Source organism: Pteropus alecto, unplaced genomic scaffold, assembly GCF_000325575.1.
Source record: "Pteropus alecto unplaced genomic scaffold, ASM32557v1 scaffold146, whole genome shotgun sequence".
Taxonomy (NCBI): Eukaryota; Metazoa; Chordata; class Mammalia; order Chiroptera; family Pteropodidae; genus Pteropus; species Pteropus alecto.
This window is the reverse complement of record NW_006442107.1, coordinates 23,641,516-23,662,562: the sequence shown is the minus strand read 5'-3', so window position 1 is coordinate 23,662,562 and position 21,047 is coordinate 23,641,516. Positions and strand designations below refer to the sequence as shown.

Below are 21,047 nucleotides of genomic sequence, written 5' to 3'. Positions count from 1 at the left end.
TACTATATTTTTTCCTATACATACATACTTGTGATAAAATTTAACTTACAAATCAGGCACAGTAAGAGATTAACAACAATAACTGATAATAAAATAGAATAATTATAATAATATACTATAGTACAAGCTATGTGAATGTGGTATTATTAATTAAAATAAAGTTTACTTGAACATAAGCACTGTGATACCGTGACAGTCAGTCTGATGGCTACTAAGTGACTAGTGGGTGGAGAGCATCGACAGCATGGAGACGCTGGACAAAGGGACAATTTACATCCCACATGGGATGGAGCAGGATGGCGCTGGATTTCATCACGCTACTCAGACTAACACGTAATTTAAAACTTACGAATTGTTTATTTTGGGAATTTTCCATTTAATGTTTCAGACTGCGGGTAGCTGAAATTGCAGAAAGCGAAACTACAGATAAGGAGGGACTGCTGTATCTCAGGAAGGGTCACCTATAAGATTATCAGTAGATTCAGCTATTCTGCCGGTTAGCCCTGGATGAAGAGCAAAATGAGTGCGTGAGATTACAGCACATAACCTTTTTCGTCTTGGACATAGACAAACTCAAATTCACCACCCCTTCAGATTTTATAGATGAGGAAACCGAGATGCAGAAAGGTTAATTTTCTGTAACAAAGCACATAATCGGATCCTTTATGATACCTAAGAGAAAAGAACATGCCTGTTTCTGCAGCATATGTTACTTAAGTATTCACATAAGAAACTGTGAGCACCGTTCAAAATATTGTGATTTAGCACTAGGATTAAGGAGCATTCTGCTTTTTAAATTTTTTAATGAGCAGATTCTTATTTATGAATAACTGCCATTTATCACAATTATGACATTTTTGCTAGTCATTGGGAAACAAGTATGTTCAAATAATAAAAATATACTAGTAAATTATATACATATATATTTTAAACTATTTTAGTTCATATACATATTAACTAATACCTTTTCACTGTGGAAAATTGCTTTTATACTAAAGCTCTCCCTCTGACTAGGTCATAGCATTTCAGGGATGGGAGGGGCTTTAGAGATGACATGGTGTGGCCTCCCTGTTTCATAGCTCGGGCCCTTAGACATGGAGGTGGAGTGAACTCACCCATACTCCCAACGGAACCAGCAACACCAGAACCCAGGACTCCGGCCACCCCAGACTGCTGACTCTGGTTTCTGGCTCCCATGTTTCCATTGTACTTATTTATGCACATGGACTAGACCACATGTGCCTGATTATTCCAGACAAGCGCAAACCACTCTGCTGACAGGGACAATGTGCAGTTTCAGCTTCATCACAAGAAAGTTTTAAAAACAGGAAATTCAAAAGTTCATCCACTGTGTACTTGAACCTCCTTTATATGGAAAGCATCCATCAGGGTGGCCTTATCTCTTTCCGGTTTTGTTTTCTGGCTTCTCATGCTGCCATGGAGCCTCCCAAGTCTCATTCTTACATCTTGGCTTGCCCTCCCTCCCTGACCCCAAAGCGTTATTCTTGGTTTTAAACTGAACTGAACATTTCTTTTGGCTCCTGACATCAGTTGACCAAAGCAGACAGGCCAGTCTTAGGAGAGGTGTCACCATTCATTCATTTATTCATGCATTCAGTCATTTAATCATTTCTTCTGCCTCTAGTGAGGCCCTCATAGAGGCTGGGAGCATGCAGGGATGAGTAAGACCTGCTTTCCAGGAGTTTACGATCAAGCAAGGAAGCCAGACATGTGAACAACCTCGCCAAGACAACTGGGGGGTGGGGCAAGAGGTGCTAGAGAGTACTTTAAGTGCCCCCAAATCTTTATCACTGTCCCCATTTATAGTAAATCTATAATTTTTAGTAAAAGCCAATTTATATGTATACATATATATTTATATATATACATATATATATATGTATATATATAAAGTCTCTTTATCCCTTTCTGCCCAAGTACATTGCCATTCTTGCCTGCTATCTATGTTGAAATTCAGGTGCCACCACTGCACAGCAGAATTCATTTATGCTCCCTACAAAATCTATTAAACCTACGATGTGCCAGGCACTGTTCTAGGCAGTAAGGAAATGATGGTGAAAAAGAAAGTCACTTTCCTCACAGAGCTTACCCTCTAATGGTAGGAGCCCAGAAATAAGCTAATATACTAACCATCAAACAAAAGAGCAAACAATTAAGTGACTCCTGCGTGTAGGTGAGTGGGTGAAGTGCTGGGGAAGGAGTCAGATGGAGGGGTCCGGGAGTATTCCCCAGAAAAGGTGGCTCTTTAGCTACATGTGGAAGTGTGAGGTCTTAGAGAAGTGGAGAAGGATATTCCAGCCTTGACTTCGACCTCTGAGAATGTCAGAAGATGGATGATCTGGCTCCTTGGGAACTTCTGGGCAGGGTCTCTAGAATGCCTGACATACGGAAAGAGTTCAATGAAGAACCATCCCAGCTGGAATCCCATTGGTGATGGTCACTGCCATGTTCAGGCCTCTATAGTGAGGAGAAGGGGAGAAAAGAAGAGACTGAAAGAAGTGAGCTATGCTGGGAGACCACAGCCTTGTCCTGGTTATCACTGTCACGTTCATCACTCAGCCTTCTGCATCTCAGTTCCCTCATTTGTCCAATGGGAAGGTTTGATGAGACTCCAGAGATCCTGCAAGCTCAAATAACTTGTCTCTGTTTTCTTTCTTGTCAGCTTTGCTAATGCGGAAGCTGTAAGTCTGGTTGCATAAAGAGTTTATGATTGGGACGTGCTGTCTGTTCACTCTCCCCATCCACTAACAATCTAGAACTCCAATCTGAATAATTATTCTCTGTCCAGTTTTTTTAAAATTTGAGATTTAAAAGAATCTTCAAACCTGGTGACTTTTTCCAGTTTTATTTGGTATATGTCCTGGAATGAGTTACAAGGATAGGGACTTAATCAACACAGGGTTGAGAACAACAAAACGTTTGGGGTCATTTTACATGCTACCCAGCTTTATACTAAGCTGACAATAAGATTATACACAAAATTATTTCTAGAGCTTCTGCTTGAAGCAGGCTGCCTCGATTACTTAACAACTGCCCCAGTCTTCAAACTGTTCTTTCCTGCCTTGATTTACAAATACTAATACTTGAGAAAAGAGCATATCTCTTTAATGTTGCTGACAGTGTAGTCAAACCTTTGTGTGAACATGACAGAATAGAGGTAATAGCATAAGCTGAAACACAAGTAATGCTTAGAGTATGCCAGGCATTGTTCTAAGTGCTTTATATACATTTGCTTTTTAATCTTCAGAACCACTTCATATGGTAGGTTCTCCAATGATCATTTCACAGAAAGAGGCAGAGCAGCAGGGGCAGAGGTAGGAGGCAGACTGGCTGCAGGCTCTGTGTGGCGCAGCACTTTCTGCTTTGGGGCCTGCCAGCCCCACAGCGGCCGTCCCCAACGTGCTTGTGCTCACCTGAGAGCTGAGGGTATTTCTTTCCCTTCAACCACCACCCCTGTGGGGCTGTGCTTGCAGGCTCCAGACCAGCAAGTAGCAAGTGGCACCAGCTAATGGGTATGTCTCTGGGTGATGACAGAGCTCCGTGCATGTGCCACAGGAGGGTCGCCTCTGGGGAACCCGGTGGCCAACGTGCTGGATAGTGGCCTTCTGATGGTTTTGAAGGTTACAGGTTTACACTGCAGCCTGGCCTCCTCCAAGGGCAAACCCCAGGCAACTTTAGGTAGAGTCTTTGGTGAAAAATATTCTATGTAATTTCCTCCTCTGAGTATTTGTCAATTATAGAATAGGAAGGTACGAATTAAAGAATTCTAGGATAGGGAGATGGTCACATTCTCCAGATATCAACATCGTACGGAAACCCTGGCTGTGCATGGGCTTCACTGGTTCATGACCGTGCAGTGCTGCTCACTCGCATCTCCCTAGCACCTCCCCAGGCGCACCCAGGTCACCCCGCAAGCACCGCAGGGAAGCGATTTAGGGGCTGGTAAGGGTCTTGCTCCTGTCTTTATACCCTGTGTAGAAAATGCTTCTCTTTGAGAAAGCGTGCGAAACAGTTGCGTTAGGAGATTATTGTTCATGGCACCAAACATGTCTTTATTTAACAAAAGGATTGGTTGATGGGGCATTTAAAAATAAAGAGCTTTCTTATTTTATTTCTTAAAATACTGTTTGATTGACAGTTTGCCTTTTTCAGGAAATCGTCTGTTTGATAAAATGAGATGCTTCTAATAACCATCCTTTCTTCCTGTTCTATCACTTTAAAAATTCAGTCTTGCCTGTCCATGAAGCCACAGTGGCTCTGATGAGCATAGAGGGGTGGAGTGCAAGGTGGAGTAAAATCAGACAACAGGATCTTCTCTGTGGTCACACCTGGCTTCTGCAGTCTCTGTCCAAGCTCCTTCAGAGTTCCCTGACTTGCAGAGGTTTGCTCCATCTAACCCTCGATCAACTCAGGGTGTCAGAACACCTCCAAAAGAGCATTATGTGATCAAACTGTAAATAACTCATAGCCTCATTTTGAGCAGATTAACACGCGATTTTGCTTTCATCTGTACTGCTTTTGCTTAAAGCAAAGGACATCTTTGGATTGAATCTAGTATAGAATTAAAAGAGGGTAGTTTTCTTAGGTCAGTATGGGGTAGAGGGCTTTATCCTATCACTGGAGCCCCTCTCAGTATCTGGGGTGAATTGAAACCTCAGCACACACACAGTCTGGTCCTCGCTGCCCGCCCTTTCCGTGGCTGAGCTTGGCCATTTGTAATCAGGTGCACGTGATGGGAAGATGTTGGGATTTACTGGCAGGCTTAGATTGAAGACTGGCTACAGGCTGCGCTTACTCCTTTCACATAACACAGCAGCTGAGCCCGGAGTTGCACTAATCGTTACCAGGGATGGATCGACTTTCGTAACAGCAGGGCTAAGGGCTGAACTTGAGCTAAAACCACTTCCGAGGATGTGGAAGCTTTTTCTGGACATAAGAGCATTGCCACTTCCCCTTGGGGTGTCCCAAAGTAATTCATTAAAGAATATTTGACATGGAAGATTGCCAGGTAATGCCAATTCACACGAGTTGAATGGCAGGGAGAACTCTTCAGCACTGAGGACTTTTAGAGCTAGAGCTAGAAGGAACTTGGAGACTCTCTAGTCTTGTGGTTTTCAGACTTTTTTTAGCTGAAGAAACCATTCTTCCAACACAAGTTTACACAGAATGCCAATAAACAAAACAGCTAAACGCAGAGCTATTCCAGAAAAGTGAGAGTTGGGGGCTGAAGCGCACTCATCTCCACTCTGACCCTCATGACCCCATTAGGGAAACTGCAGTCCTTATCCTTGCCTGCCCTTGAGGCCAGGGAGTAGTAGTAGGGTGCATGGGAGAGAGCTGATGGTCAGGCAGAATCCTTGGTCTTGGCACATTAGCCTAGCTGATCCCAGACTTACTTATCTGTAAAATTGGCTATAATGTCTTCCTCAGGGAGTTTTGAGAGCATTAAGTGAAATATTATGTGTGAAAGCTCTAAGCGCCCTGCCAGGCTGCAGTAGTTACTCATTAAATGTTAGCTTTAGTCCCATTTTTGTCTAGTCACGAGAGCTATTTCATTGCTCTTTCTAGATCTACCCCAACACAGCACATCTCAGATGGGTTCCCGATGACTTGGCCAGCTGTACATTCCTACAAACACGAGAGATTCATCTTCATATCTGCTTTTATTTGGTCTTTAAATTGTTTTCCTCAGAGGTAGATGTTTATTAAAGAAAATGTGGAAAGTATGTAAAAATAAAAGGAAGATAAAAATTACTGAGCCTCACCTAAACAAACTCATCAACATTTTTGTCCTATTTCCTTCCAGTCTTTTTTTTTCCCCCCTAGTGCATGTACTTGTATGGAATATGAAGAGATGATTGCTTTGTTTTGATCTTTCTTGCTGGTGGGAAGCAGCTTTGCCAAATCCCACCTTTTAAAACGAGCTATTGGAAGCCGGCTATGGAGAAGAGAAACAGATGTTGCCCGTCTTTTTCACTATAACTGTAACATCAAACCTTCCCATAGCTGTAAACACTCTTCTCAGATTAAGCTTGTAAATTATACCATTTTCTGGGAAGAGTCCCAGCCTTAAACCAGCTCCTCTTCTCTCAACCGACAGTTGCCAAGGCCCATCTGAGTCTTTTTGCCTTTTATCCACATTAGTCACTGCCTTCTCTTTTCTAATGTGGATTTGTGGTTTGGCTTGGTGACCCTCCACTTACAAAATGAGTTGCAAGCAAATTTCTCAACTTTCCTAAGTAAGCAGACCCCACACCTTGCCCACACCTCTACCTAAGACCACTGACCTCCTCTTGCTCCCCAACTCCCACCCTGTCCTCTGGGCTGCTGTGCCATCACCATGGGACCAGGAGTGGAAAACATGGGAGCAGCAAAGGAATCTCTGAGTTCAAAAATTGAAGACATCGTGAAAAATAGAAACAGCTTAGGAGAAAGGATCCTGGAGTCTTGAAAAGACAAGATTTGGAGAGGGAGGTGGAAATAATGCAAACTGCTCCTCCTTTAAAATGTTGCTGAAGGTCAGCCCCAAACCGAGAAACCATGAGGGAGACTCAGCTTTCTCCTCTTTCTTCACCCTCTTCTTTCTACCTTGTGACCTGTTACTCCTACAACCAGGGCTCTTGCTTGGACTATGGGGCTAGTTCAGTTATAGGATAAAAGGGCACTCGTGGGGCTAATTTCTATGTATTACATCGTGTCAGTGGGAACATGCTATTTGAGTTCCAGACAGCCAACTTAAAAGCTTTTGGAACACAACCCACTGATGAGTGAGAGACTGCAGACTTTGTGTTGAGGGCCAGTCTTACTCAGAATTGTTCCCGTGCATAAGGCACCGGCTATAGTGCCCAGATATTCTTTATTTCCTGAAACATATGGGCATCAGTTGGTATTTCTGTATACATGGATCTGATTGGAAGGAAGTCAGAGCAAACCCAATTAACTTGTGGTTGGGATTCTGTAAAATAACCAAGCTATTGATTCCAGCAAAAAATAGCTTCTGTGATATGTGCGTACAGATCTATCAAGATAACCATTCCTGATTGATTGATACTCACTGGGTTAGCTTACTACAGATGTATCAGGAACCATGTGATGAAGAAAATGGCTTCCCAGTAGAGCCCAAGGTGTCTGGCGGTGTGTTTTAAAATAGCAGCTTCCATGTGGTATTTATGTCCTTAGCTCTTGGCGATGTGGCATTTCAGATGAAGTCATCTTCTTGGGTCCATTTCCTGAGTGTTGATCATTTTGTGACACAGAACAGCTTCTTATATTCTTAGAGAGGGCCTCCAAAGCCTAACCACCTGGCCTTGGGTCCATCCCCACTGTCCTTCCCTCCCACTTTTACCCCAAAACATGTTTTGTAGTTGTGGAAAATTACACATTCACAAATCGTGTTTCTTTCCTCACACCAAGCATATTCCCACGCAAGGACAGATTCTGAAATGATCTCATGGATGAATCATGCCCTTATCCGGCTGTTTATAGGAGCTGCCTTTAGACAAAGATTTTGGTGTAAGCTACGTCAAGGCCCCTTCATTGTCTGCCAGTTACCCTTGGGGGATGGCTTATCGATGAAGTGCTAAGTGTGAGAAGGGCAGGACTTAGAAGACTAAAGGCTGCTTTGATTTTATTTTTTCCTGTCAGCTCTGGGCCTTGACTCTGGGCTGTGGGGGTGTAACCTTCTGCTCTGATACAAGTAAGTGGACCCAACCAAGGTGGTAGTTGTACTGTATTTGAAGAGGAAACCATGAGGATTTCTTAAACTATATTAATGCTCGTGTTGTTGAGGTCCTGTGGATGCGTAATCTCTCAATTACAATTATCTCACAAGTGGCATTTCCTTTCCTAATTCAGCCTTCAAGCTCTACTTTCTGTGCAGCAAATCTTTTTTTTTTTTTTTTTTTTTTAAGGATCTGGAAATCCTGTTAATATTTAATTAGCTTTTAAATTATTTAGACATCAAAGTGTTCAACCTATTGTTGTCCTTTAAAGAGCAAGTGCCCCGTGGAGCTTCCAGCTGGCATTCTAAGGTCTCGAGTTGAGAGCACCATTAGAGAAATGTCCACCGACGGAAGTCACGCCATCACCATCTTGGAACAGAGAGCCCTGGGAACTAGCTAATTGGACACAAACATTCTTTTTTCCATCTACTTCCCAGGTGTTAAATATTAAATCTGATATCTTTTTTTTATTAAAAGAAATATTGGTTCGTTAACTATAAGCTCCCTAATGAAAGGGCTTTAGCTTGAACTTCTTGTTATCTTATGGGGAATCTTATTTGATCAATTCTATGTGTCATGGAAGACGAAGACTCTTATACAAGATGAAATCAGGAGTGGTTCATTGTGTGGAAACTAGTGACCTGGGCACCAGGATATCTAGTTTGGCCATCTGTTCTGACCAGATGACTTCACCTCTGTATATTCGGTGCATTGGCTTTATGCTGTGGGAGCCAAAACTAAAAGTGGTCCAGGGGGTTTCCAACCATGAAGTTACAGGCTTTCAAGGAGAACTGAATTAAGTGAATTGCAATGCCATCTCATAAAGGATGGATTTACACCCCATGAAAGAACGAACATATTTCTGCTTCTTGCTTAAAGATATAACTGCTGCTTGGCTTTCTCCCCAAATGCATTTTTATCTCCTGTTTTAATCCCCTCCCCACAGTCTTCTGTGACATCCTCCCCTGTTCTGCCTTAAACCATCTCCCAACCCCCTCCCTGCATCAGCCAGCCTTTGTAAAAAAAAATCTTTGTGCTCCGTTTTCAAAGTGCGTTTATTGCTTACAGCCTCTGCAAAAGTTAAGAAATTTAAATAGAATGAGAAATGAGCTCTTGTAGCTAAATAAGTCTGAGCTGTAGCATCACCCAGGGCTGTGGAAGAGAAGGACTCAGACCATGCATTGTCCACAGTTCCCTACCAGGGGTTCTCTTAGTGTATCCAGCCAAATGAGATCTTCTCATATCACCCAAGCACGTTCATCTCTGAATTCAAGCTACAGCATTTAAACCGTAATGCACAGTTTTGGACAATGTCTACATTTGGTATTTGAACTTGCCTCCACTCATATTTAGAAGGAGGTGGAACATAAATTAATATTTGAACTTAACACATATCTGGGAAAAAATATTCTAGGCTTTTCAAAGAAATTGAAAAGCTCAACTTCAGTTTGCTTCTAATTACTTTCAGCTGTGGTTCCACAATTCCAGCTCTATCTCCTAGTACGGGAGGGTTAATGCTGGCATTTGAGCCAGAGATAGTTCTATTTTCATACACCATTTTAATGAGAGTTTAATGATCTTAGAAAGAAAGCATCAAGATTTTATCACTACTCCACTGGGAGTTCTGCTTAATTCTTTTTCATTGGAGTTTTTTAAACACTCCCTTTGGATAAATCAGTGACGCCATTCAGAGTTCCTTTTTGCAGGTGACTTCCCACCCACTTGACCCCCAAAAAAGTGAGGCATCAAGGGCCAGGGGTCTCTTGCTTGCTTTACACTCACATGTAAGGCCTGAGCAGTAAATTAGCAAACTGCCTTATCTATAAATTAGGTGGCACGATATGAAATCACTGTTTATGTAGGACAAAACGAGCAAATAACAGCAATTTCATATGGTTCAGCAACATGACACACTTAGCTAAAGACAACCCTAGAGAAGTTTGTCAGCCTCTGTGAAAGATACATTTTTCGGATTCGAAAGCTGTTAAAAAAAAACCAACATTATTGAAATAGATGAGATGTGTTTCATTTTCTATGGACATGTGACATGCCAGTGGATATGTGTAGACGTGTGCTCTCAATTCCAGCCCTCCAAAACGGCAGCCCTGAGGTGAGTGACAACTTAGTCACCACCGCAAAGCAATCGATTTTTTAGAGCAGTTGTGATATTTATTACCATGTCAGTGAAGTTTTTGAAGTGTGAATGGAATAAATGTGCGTGCATCAGCTTCAGTGTGCAAGAAATGTCTTATTTCTAATTTTTTTTTTTAATCTACTTCATACAAACTATTAGGCCCCCTTCTATAAGGCCAGAGGGAAATTCCAACTTAATTATCACTGGGCATCCCTCCCACTTCTCCTACAGTGGGCAGAAAATGACCAGGCCACTTTGGGGAAGAAAATTGGGAAATAAAATACAAGTCACTAAACATGTAATCTATGACTATTTGTCTTAAAAAGTAATGGTAGCCAAAGTACTGATGAGTAAGCACTAGTCCAGTACAACTGTCACTCCCCTCATGTGACTATTTAAATTTAACTAAAATAAAAAATTTAGTTCTTCAGTCAACTTGTCATACTTCAAGCACTCACTTGCCTCCTATGGTTAGTGGCTACCATATTGGACAGCTCAGATAGAGACCACTTCTGTCACTGCAAAAGTTCTGTAGATAGCGCTAAGCTAAGCAATATGTGTTTTCTAGTAGCAGCTGAGGGTGGTAAACCCACTATTCTCCCAGCTTAATTTCTTACTCGGTTTGATTATTTAGAAAGTAGAATGGTACAAGTGAAGAGCCAGTGGGGAGTGGCGGCAGCAGTAGGCAGACCGGCACAGTAGTTCTCAGGAGATTGGTTCTTGTGGTTAGGTGTGATGCAGCTTCACCTGTTGCAAAGTGTGGTCCGAAGTTTCTCTTCCATGTGGCCCAAAGTGTCCCTGAGGCACGTGGACAATCGCTGGGTTGTCTAATAATCACCGCTTCTTTAAATGGGATTCGGGGGTTATCTCATGGAGAAGAGTCTTGGATTTTATGTGAGCACCAAAAGTATAATTTTTGTTATGGCTCCATTTGCTTTGGAGGAGGCATCAAGAAGGGGGCAGAGTGTGGGGTGAGTGTAGTTTGGTTCAGTGAACTGGGATGTGTATATTTAGCAGCCAGGGGTCAGCTGGCCAAAGCAGGGCTGTCTGTGGAAGCAGTGAGCTTGTGAGCAAATTGACAGATGAAAAGTGGCACAGTGGAAAAGCACCCATGTCCCTTGTTGTCTTTATGACCCACCCGTGAGACAGCAACGAGCCAGTAAACACTCTTGAAGTGTTATCTTGCGCATCAGATGCTGTGTGGACAGGATACAAATATGGACTGAGACTCTGTTCCTGCCTGCAGCCAGCTCTCCATCCAGAAGCACTCTTTAAAAAAAAAATTCTTACTAAAGTATATAGTTGAGATACATTTTTATATTAGTTTGGGGTGTAAGGAGCACTCTTAATAAGGGCCTATTTTAATACTCATTTTTTTTTAATCTTCTCACCCCATAAAACATTCCCTACTTTTATATTACAGCCCTAAATAACATCCTCTGTCTGGCAAAAATGGAAACAAGGAGATAATTGTTTGGGAGTTGGGAATTTGAGGCACATGCTCGCCGGGTTTGGCTCTGGACAGTCAGGAAGTCCATGGAAGCGTGCTGTAAGTTTTTTAATGAAACGCAAGGCGCTGCGGCCTTCGTATCAGCTCACCTCCTGGTCTTCCCCCGTGGGGCTCCCTGCTTCTGACCCTCCACAACCGTTTTAGCCTCCTTGCCTGCTTCTTGCTTCATAGGCATTTTTCTTTGATAGCACCCTGAAGCATTCATCATCTCTGTCTTTAATTGCTGGAGGAAGTCTCTTGAGAGCCTCCCTGGATGGCTCATGTAGGAGGCAGATGGTCTCTGGTACATGTGGTCTTGTGGGCCTGGTGGCCTTGCTGAGCCCCACACTGCTCCAGCCTGCTTGGTTATTCCAGCCGCGGATTTGAGGTCAATAACTGGAACACAGTTTTCTCTCTTGGCACAGCATGTTTGTGAAGTGATGTGACTTAAACCATCCTGGACCTCATAGCCCTCAGTGAATGTGGTCCCCAGAAGAGGAGAAATCAGACATATCCCGAGAGCACTTCCATGGCTCAGAACATCTTTGAAGCTCTCGATGGGATGATTTGCTCCTTCTAACAAAGCGTTTATAGTTCTGTGAGTTACTGTCTTGTTTTGTACTGTCCTTAGGAGTGAGTTTGATGTTTGGAATTATCTGAAGTCATTTACAGTAAAATCTGATCAATGAGGGGAGCACTGATTAAAGTAAGAGTGTTCAGGGTGAAAAATATGTAGATAAAGTTTGAAGACTGGGATGGCTTGGCTGTTTGTTTTTTCCTGCATGACTCTAGTGTTGATTCCAAAAGGGACTCCAGAGACATTTTGAACATGGCAGAACCATGGCCTCCAAAGGAGACTGCCTTAAAAATGCAGCTCTCACGGGGTGCAGGTCTTGAGTATTTCTTTTGAAAATTGCCATTAATTAAACACTCTACCTTATAGGTAGGATTAGGTAGCCAGTTCATCCATAGGACACCCATAGATGAGGATGAGTGTTCAACAGAATCAGAGAATCCTGTGTTTTTCCACCGAACAGGGTGGAGGGTGGTGGGGCGTCTCTTGTCTTTCTTCTCCACACTCACCTGGCTATTTCTCTTTCTTTCCTTGATTCCTTTACTTTCCTCCCAGAGAGTCTTGCCTTTACATTTTCTTCATTCTTGCTTAGGTTGTAAGACACAGCCCCCGAGTGTGGTGCCTCTCTAGGCCACACAGCAATTGTACTGCAGGCCTGAGGTGGCTTTGACTCACAAGCACTATGTCACAGAGAAGAAGCTGGAAGACAGTCCTTCCCAGATGTGGCTGCAATTTAAAATCACCTGGGCAGCATTTATAACTCCTACCACCCAGGTTGCACCCCACACCAACTGAATCTGAATGGCAGGCATGGGAGCCAGACCATGGTAGTTTGTCAAAGATCCCCAAGTGATTCTAATATGCAGCCAAGTTTGAGAACTATTGTAAGGGGGTTGTCCTTGAAAATGTGAGGAGTTGTGTCTGAGCTTAGCCACAGCCAGCTCATCTTGCATCTCCAGCTCATCTTGTGATGTACTACAGACAGCATTGGATGCAAAACCAGTCTCTTCAACCTGCGATCCTAATGACATTTGCAAGCCACTGACCTACCCTGGGCCTCATTTTCCTCATCTGTAAAATAGGATAATAGCAATACCTGTTTGATAGGGGCATCTTAGAGAATGAAAGAGGTGATGTGTGAAAGTCTCTGTAAATTGTGAAGTGTTCTATATAAGTGTTTATTGTTAATGCTGGATATTATTTTTTTATAGAAAAATACCTATTTTCTAGGTGGCTGGCCTGGCAAGTAGCCGGAATGACTATTGTGGCATTGACTCTTTACCAGCAATAAACCTGAGAACTGTAGGACAAGAATTTCTTTCTCCCATCTAATAAAAGGGGTGTCAAGGAGAGGTAGTCTCTCCAGATTTAAAAAAAAGCCAGCAGCTAGAGCCCAAGAGAAGCATTGTCCCACTGTACCCAGAGAATGCTCCCTGGCTTCCTATTCAATGACCATCTTAGCGTAGAGGGGCCTTGCTGAGCAGCAGAGGAGGTCGGTAATCCATCAGCTTCTGAGCCTCACTTTCATCTTCAGGCTTTCTGTACGGTTGGATTTTGTTTATCTCAAAGTGAGTGGAATTGCCCACAGAGTGTCACTGACAAGCCCCAAAGAGGGACAAAGGGAGGTCCAGTCCAGGGCCTGCTTGTCAATGTCGTCTCATGCAGTAAACATCATTATATCTCTTTTGGGTACAAACAAAAGCATTTTTTTCTTTGACTTGTCCTCCCCAGGGATTTGAAGTTGGATGGAGGGAGACAATCAGCAGGTGCCGTGAGCTTGAAAGAGATCATTGGCCTTGAAGGCGTGGAACTGGGAGCTGACGGGAAGGTAAGGCTGTCTGGCTTCCAGTCAATGAGTTTGTGCCGATACCACAGGTTCAGGAAGCAGAGGCACCTTGACAGACCATGAACCTCGCTTGTGGTGGAGGAACCAGGTGTGGGACATGTTCCTGGGTGCGTGACACCAGCCTGTACCAGTCCTCCAGCATGAGGAAGGAAATCCACCAAGACAGTGATTAAATAGCAGCACAACAGTTTCTCTGCCCGCACTGTTTAACAGCAGAATGTATGATATGACCAGTATCATCAGTATCTCAGGCACACACGTGCACACACATGTACATGTTCTGGGATGGAGTGACAGGTGATTGGATTAACAAGGAATAACTGATGGTGTCAGCAAGCAACATTCCCACTACTGGAAAGTATTTTTGGCTTCCCGTGGTCCTGAGAAGCTAAGAGTCCCTTAGCCTTAGATAGTGACCACTGAGCAGCAGAGCTGTCCTATTCCTCTCTCACCCACAATTCACTGAGCTGCTGGGTTGAAGTCTGAGGAGTGAAGGTTGAAATACGAACTTGGCCTCTTTGTGCTGGATCCAGGCGGTCTTTATAAACTCTTCTAAAGCCTGTTTGTGGAGACAATGCAAGAGTTTCTTTGAGAAAGCTGTCCTAGCATAGTTTGCTTGCGGGTGAAGCTGCTGGGGCGGTAAACAACCTCCCAACCACCCTTTCCCCAGGACAGCTGGTCACCACTGTGCCCAAACGGCATCAACCCGGAGTTTAGGGTGTTGAGCCACAACTCCCCAGGCAGGTGTAAAGAAAAATACTTGTCCTATCTTCATTCCTAAGGGTTGGGTGTTCACATAGGAATGAGGGAAGATAAAACAGAGATGAGCATCATAGATGACATCTGCCAAAGGAATACAAAAGAACTGCCAAAGGTCACAGTCCCTTATCAGAGACTCCTGGGGCCTGATGAACCCTGGAATTCTGCATTTGGTAGTTTATAAAAAGTAATAGCACTGTGTGCCTCACATATTACACAGCACCCCGACGGCTTCTCAGATAGCACATTGTTATCAAACACACTAATATTTCTGCCACATAACATGAACATTCACACCAAGTAGAATAAATTAAAACTATGGATAGCCTCAAGTCAGTTCTGGCACAAATGAGTGCCAAAACAAATTTCGTTTTTAAGATCTCATTGGATTTTAGAGCTGCAGGTGTGACTATATGGACCTAAACTTAGGTGGCAACACAACTTGGTCAGAATGCAAACCTAACATTGCTTGGGAAAAATCATGTGCCATTTTTGTCTTCACTTTTTAGACTGTTTCTTATACCCAATTTCTGTTACCCACAAACGCCTTTGGAGCCCGGAGAAATACCATTGACTCCACCTCCTCCTTCTCCCAGTTCCGTTCTCTGAGCCACCGCAGTCTCTCCATAGGACGGGCAAGCAGCACCCAGGGGAGCCTCGACACAGGTAACCTGGGACCTGGCTGGGTCTGGTAGCTCGCGGCAGGAGGTGCCTCAGTGTGCCGTGTGGATCGTGTCTCCCAGTGCGCAGAATGGAGGACAGGGGCCTCTAAAGCATGAGCTCATCCTGCAGGTGATGTGACTTTGGGGCAGCCTCTATTTCAGGCCACACAGGCCACAGGGTGATCTTTAATGAGAAACCTTCGTCACAACCTCCTAAGCTCCCACAAGGAGAAATACTAAGGCCATCTTGCAGAGATGGCTGGATGCCCCGGCTTCTCGCCGCCACTCAGCAACTCATCTCACCAGTTACCTGCTTCTTGCTTACATTTTCATAATGCTCAAGTTTGGCATTTTTTTTTTTTTTTTTCAAATAATTGGGCCAGAAACCCAGGAACTTCCTTTGTAATTCTCATAGTGGGTGAGCTAACACGGCTGCTGAAGGAAGACTTGCTTTCAGCTTTGCCCGTACAAACCTTCCTAAGAGTGGACATGTGGAAGAAAGCTCTTTACAAAGCAGTATAACTCTCAGAGAAAGTCTAGGCTAATGTGAAGTTCTTAGGCCTGTCCGGGTGCTGAGTTTGGAAGCCCTGTCCTAGTGTTCTGGCTACCTCTGGTCATTTACAGCTGTTTGCATTGGTGCCCGCCCTGAGTCATGTTTATATGAACACAGTAGCGTGCCCGGAAGCACTCGTACTAAAGATGTGCTGCTCATACCGCACAACTACTAACTTATCTGCGGGTTTAGAGAATGAGCCTTTTTGGTGCCACATTTTCTAATCTGGGAATGTTCACTGAATGTTTTATTGCTGTTGGGTTTTGTGCTCTCCTGGGTCAGGGAGATTAACACATAATTTTTTTAAATGGAAAAAATTTCAGAATGTTAAGAATTTAGTGAACCCTTTTCCGGGAGGATACACTTCATTAGCATACAGAGATGTCTACTAAAAGTCAGAGGGAGCGATTTGACTCAGCTAAATGCCCCGAAGCCAGCCTTTCTTTACTCTAACTTTATACTTGGCATTTGTCCAGCTGCTTCTGCTTTAGAGGGTCTGGGGCCCCTAATTATCACTTTGCATGTGATCCTTAGGCAGTGACCTGGGAGACTTTATGGACTATGACCCAAATCTCCTGGATGACCCCCAGTGGCCTTGTGGCAAGCACAAACGAGTTCTGATCTTTCCTTCGTACATGGTGAGTAGTGGCGGAGAGATGGTCGGTTTGCTCACCCCCTCGGCCTCCAGTGTGTATTTAGAGGTGGCATGCTCGCCTTAAAGACGGCTGCTCTTCCTGGGGTTGGGGGACTTAATTTACACACTGCTCTGTCTGAAGACCTTCTCGAGGGCTCCTCAGTGTGGCTTGCTTACAGATGAACCAGCATGCACTGGTCCAGGATTCTGCTGGTCACCTGGCCTGCATATATCACGTCATCCGTAGACCCCACTAGGATGATATCAGACACATCGGTGGCAGTGCGGAGTTCAGGTTCAGCTCTGTTTGGAGTTCCTTGGTGACTAGGCCTCTGCGTGTACTCCCAGCAAACATTTGGCACTGGGCTCGGGATGACGGAATTATCTCCTGGGAAAGTGAAAGTAGGACAATGTGGGTGTAAAATGCAAAACCTTTCTTTCCTTGCCATTTTTATTTCTTGGGCTCTTCCTGTTTTTCCCTTTGTGTAATTTTGGTTTCTGCATTTGGCTGACCACCATTTCCCACCACTCTGGGCTGCCATTTCTCCAGACAGCAGTGGGGACTGACAGGGTCCTGTGTGCTTTCCTGGGGCAGACTTGTCCTGACTTGGAGGCCAGCCAAGCCCAGACTACTGTGAGAGGATGGGAGAGCAGGGCTCATGGGGAAACCCACTGCACCAGCCCTACCACAAATGACATCAGGTGGGGGAGCACTGACCCAGAATGTCCCCACTGCCTCCCTGCCAGGCCCAGATGGGACGGGCACAGCTGAAACCTCTTGCTCTCATTCTCTCGCTCCTCCCCAGCCTGTGCGGTTTTCAAGAGCCCTAGCCCCAGCAGTGAGCAGAGGGTCCTTTATCTGTTGGAGGCTCTTATGTCTGCAGAAGCCAGAGTGGGGCCCAACCCCATGTACACCAAGGGCACCTGAACACTCCCTCAGAGCTTAGAGTTCTCAACCAGAAGCCAGAGTGGGGCCCAACCCCATGTACACCTGAACACTCCCTCAGAGCTTAGAGTTCTCAGCAGTGAGATTCTACCCTCCAGCTTTTCTCCTCACGGAACATTTGGCAAGTGGCTGACAGAGAAACACGGGGCAGAACTCAGGCCCTTGCCAGTGACTTTCAACAGATATCCTCTTGTAATTTGGCAAACAGCTCGGAGATCATTCTAATATGCCACATTGAGTCAAATGAATTACCAAAGGCATTTAGTTTAAAATTGCCCCTACTCCTCACTCTCCCATCCTTATTCCCAGTTTCTGACACAGCAAAACCAGAGCCATGTATAGTTATTTTTTCCCACTCTGTGACCTGTGATATGATTAACCTATTTTTTTTAAACCAGAGCTTATTCATATAAGCTAGCGCATCCTAATAAGTGTTCAATAAATGACAAGAATCATCGTCCTAATGTTAAGGAGGGAGCAAATGAAAGGTCATGACTTGTGTAAGACTAAGGATTCTTTATGTTGTTCACTACTTTATTAAAGTTCACCTTATTAAGTAACTTGGGCAGGAAACTGTGGCTCAGGGAGCCTGAGCAAGACTGTTAAAACTGACAGACAGGAAGTGGGGTGAGGAGGCCAGAACTCGGTGCTGTTCTTGCTTTGCCTCTATATCCCACATCGCTCAGCAGTCGGTGGCAGAACTGCCAGCTTCAGGAGGACGTGAAAATGATTCTTTGGGCCAACAGTTTAACAAATTTCTAGGTAGCCAAGAGAATAAGAAGGTGCATTATTTCTGGTTGACGTTAGGATTTGGCGGGGAGCTCGTCCATGGACATATTGTGTCTGGTAATAACACTGACTTCTCCTTTTTAGGCCTGGTGGGGGGCTGTTGCCGGAGCTGTGTCGTTGTTCATTCTTTCTTTTCTTTTCTTTTCTTTCTTTTTTTCTTTTCTTTTCTTTCTTTTTCTTTTCTTTTCTTTTCTTTTCTTTTCTTTTTTTTCTTTCTTTCTTTCTTTCTCTTCTTTCTTTCTTTTTTTCTTTCTCTCTCTCTCTCTCTCCCTCTCTCTCTCTCTCTCTCGCTCTCTCTCTCTCTCTCTCTCTCTCTCTCTCTTTCTTTCTTTCACGATTTCATTGTGAGCTTCAAGGTTTGGGGCTATTGTCTAGGTGTGTGTGCCTGTGCACACAGATAATTTTTCCTCCTTTGACAGTGTGCTAGATGACTTGCCAAGTCAGCATATATATCCTAACCTCCTTGTTTTATGTTCCCAAATAGGTCATTTTTTATTTTACCACATTGAATCTACAGCCCATGCTTCCTATAATAGTCCATTTTTTGGAGAATGAAATTGCTCATGAATTTCATTTGCCTGGTCAGCTCCATAAGACCTGTATCTCCTCTTTTGGCCACAGATACTGGTACTTTGATAAAATATGGGAGACCCACTTTTCAACATTTTTGTCTTAAGTCACTGCAGAGCATGTCATGTGTTACAGAGAGCCTCAAACTTGCTCCCAGGAGACCTTCTCTATAAGCAGACATGGATTACAGGGCTGTTTCACGTGCATTTTACATTGAGCTTGCAGGAGTAAGTTAGGGTTTTGTTTGTTTGCTTTATTTTGTGTGTTGGGTAATAGGTATAGAATTTGTCCACTCAACCAGTATTGACTGAGGCCCTACTATGTGCCAGTCCAGGTGCTTCCTTATACAGTGGAGATCAAACCAGCCACAACCCCTACACTGCTCAACCTCATAGTGAATGAAGAAGTCAGTGAACAAATAGATAAGTCACTAGTCATGATGATGGTGAGGAAAGTAATTGGAGATGACAGGGAGGGTTGGAGGTTGGAGTTGGGTCTCAAGGAAGGCTCCTCGAGGACATGGCATTGAAAATAGGTACAGAGGGGTGAGAAGGAGCAGCCATGCCAAGCCTTGGCGTGGGGAGTCCATGAGTGAGACTTTGAAGTGTGAAAGAGGTTGACTTTGTATAAAACCAATATTTTTTACAATAAACATCACTGCCCTCTGTAATAGGCACTGACTACCAAGGTGGACAGAGACAACAGGGTTATTTGACCCAGGTTGTTGAAGGCCCTAATCTTAGAGGGTCTGTGGTCCACCTTGGCCCTTAGGCAGATGAGCATGCTGGCCAGACACCTGGCTTGGAGCACTTCTGCGACAGTGTGAACCCTCCTCTTTGGCAGGGCGCCCCCTGCAGGTGGACGTCCGACATGTGTGAAGCCTGTGCAGCCCTGCTCCTCTTTCTCCTCTCCAGGCTTCCCTGATAAGGAAGGTCTTTACTTGGAGACTGGGGAAGGGAACCAGGGTGCTAGGTCACAGACTGACTGTACACACAGCATCGCCCACCTCCCTCAAGGTCAGCCCCCAAGGCTTCTGGGGTCCTGCTGCCTGTGCCTGTCTGTCTTCCTTAGGCCCTCAGGGAAGTTCAAGTTAGGCCAGCCCAGCACAGGCCTCGAGGGGAGGGCTGTTGTCCCGTGTTTTGGGGTGCCCTATACCTGTGGAATTTGAGGGTCAGAGATATTCCTGTGGCCTCTGCAGAAGCAAGCAACCCTGAAAGTGACGAGCTAGTCCTTTCACCCCTTCAGATCCTACTGCAGCCATTTTTTTTTTTCAGATTAAGGTATAAGTTACATATAATCAAATGCACAAATTTTAAATGTAAGTTCATGAATTTCGTAACCTCTACTCTGATCAAGATAGAGAACATTTCTGCCCCTTTAGAAAGTTCCCGCCAGCCTGCCCCCTCTGCCTTTCCCCGTCTCCCCACAAAGGCAACTGCTATTCTTACTTCTGCTACCTCACATTAGTTTTGCTTGTTCTAGAACTTCATATAAATGGAATCATATACCGTGAGCTCTTTTATGTTTTCGGTCCATCCACTTTTCTGCACGACTTAATGTTTGTGAGATTCACTTATCTTATGTGTATCAGTAAGTTTTTTATTTTTGCCAAGTAGGGTTCCATTGTTTGGATAGACCACAGTTTATCCATTGTCCTGTGGATGGACATTTGGGTTGTTTCTGCTCTAGGGGTATGATGAATATTGCTTCTGTAAACATTCTCAATAAGTCTTTTCATGGACGTATACTTTCATTTCTCAGACAAATACATAGGATCAGGCTTTCTGAGTTGTAATGTAGGTGATGTTAAGCAGCCCAGATGTAGTTGGATGTATATTTTCATTCATATTGGTTCTAAGTATAAGATACAAAGGCCACTCATTGCCATAGTTGGGACATGCCTTAAACTGGGAGGGTTCCAAGGGTGAACATTTCCCTGAAGCTCAGAAAGAAGCCTGTTATTTACAAAGTTTAAGTGGCACCCCTTTAAAATTGGCCTTGCTGTCATCATTCCAATTGTATTTTTTAACTTCGATCCACGCAGGTCACTCCCACTGTTAGCCACTATCACAGGGCAAAGGTGAAATTTTGAACAACAACAAAACATGACTGGAGCAAGTCTGGAAACCAAATTGCAGCTGCCCCTGTGGTTTTGGCCTTAGAGTTTCTAGAATGTGACCATAGAACATGAAAGGATGCGCGGCCTCCTGGCTGCGTGCAGGTTCTTGTAGGGCCTTAGCTAATGACGGTGTGTTTCTCAATGCGGCAACGGAGGCCTCGTGTCAGAACCGGACGCTTCCTGCTTTGTGTGCCGCCCGGCTTGTAATTAAAGTTTCACTAGAAGATGGA

At 44.2% G+C, this 21,047-nt stretch overlaps 1 protein-coding gene across 1 annotated transcript in view; it reads left to right on the top strand.

The window, feature by feature from the left end:
- CABLES1 (Cdk5 and Abl enzyme substrate 1) overlaps positions 1-21,047 on the top strand; it is a gene marked incomplete at its 5' end in the record, with an annotated part of 101,658 nt that overhangs the window by 65,794 nt on the left and 14,817 nt on the right. The window contains 3 exons of the mRNA XM_006920031.3: positions 13,671-13,767; positions 15,054-15,210; positions 16,294-16,397. Of these exons, the coding sequence (XP_006920093.3) occupies positions 13,671-13,767; positions 15,054-15,210; positions 16,294-16,397 (358 nt within the window). The remainder of the gene's footprint in view (positions 1-13,670; positions 13,768-15,053; positions 15,211-16,293; positions 16,398-21,047) is intronic.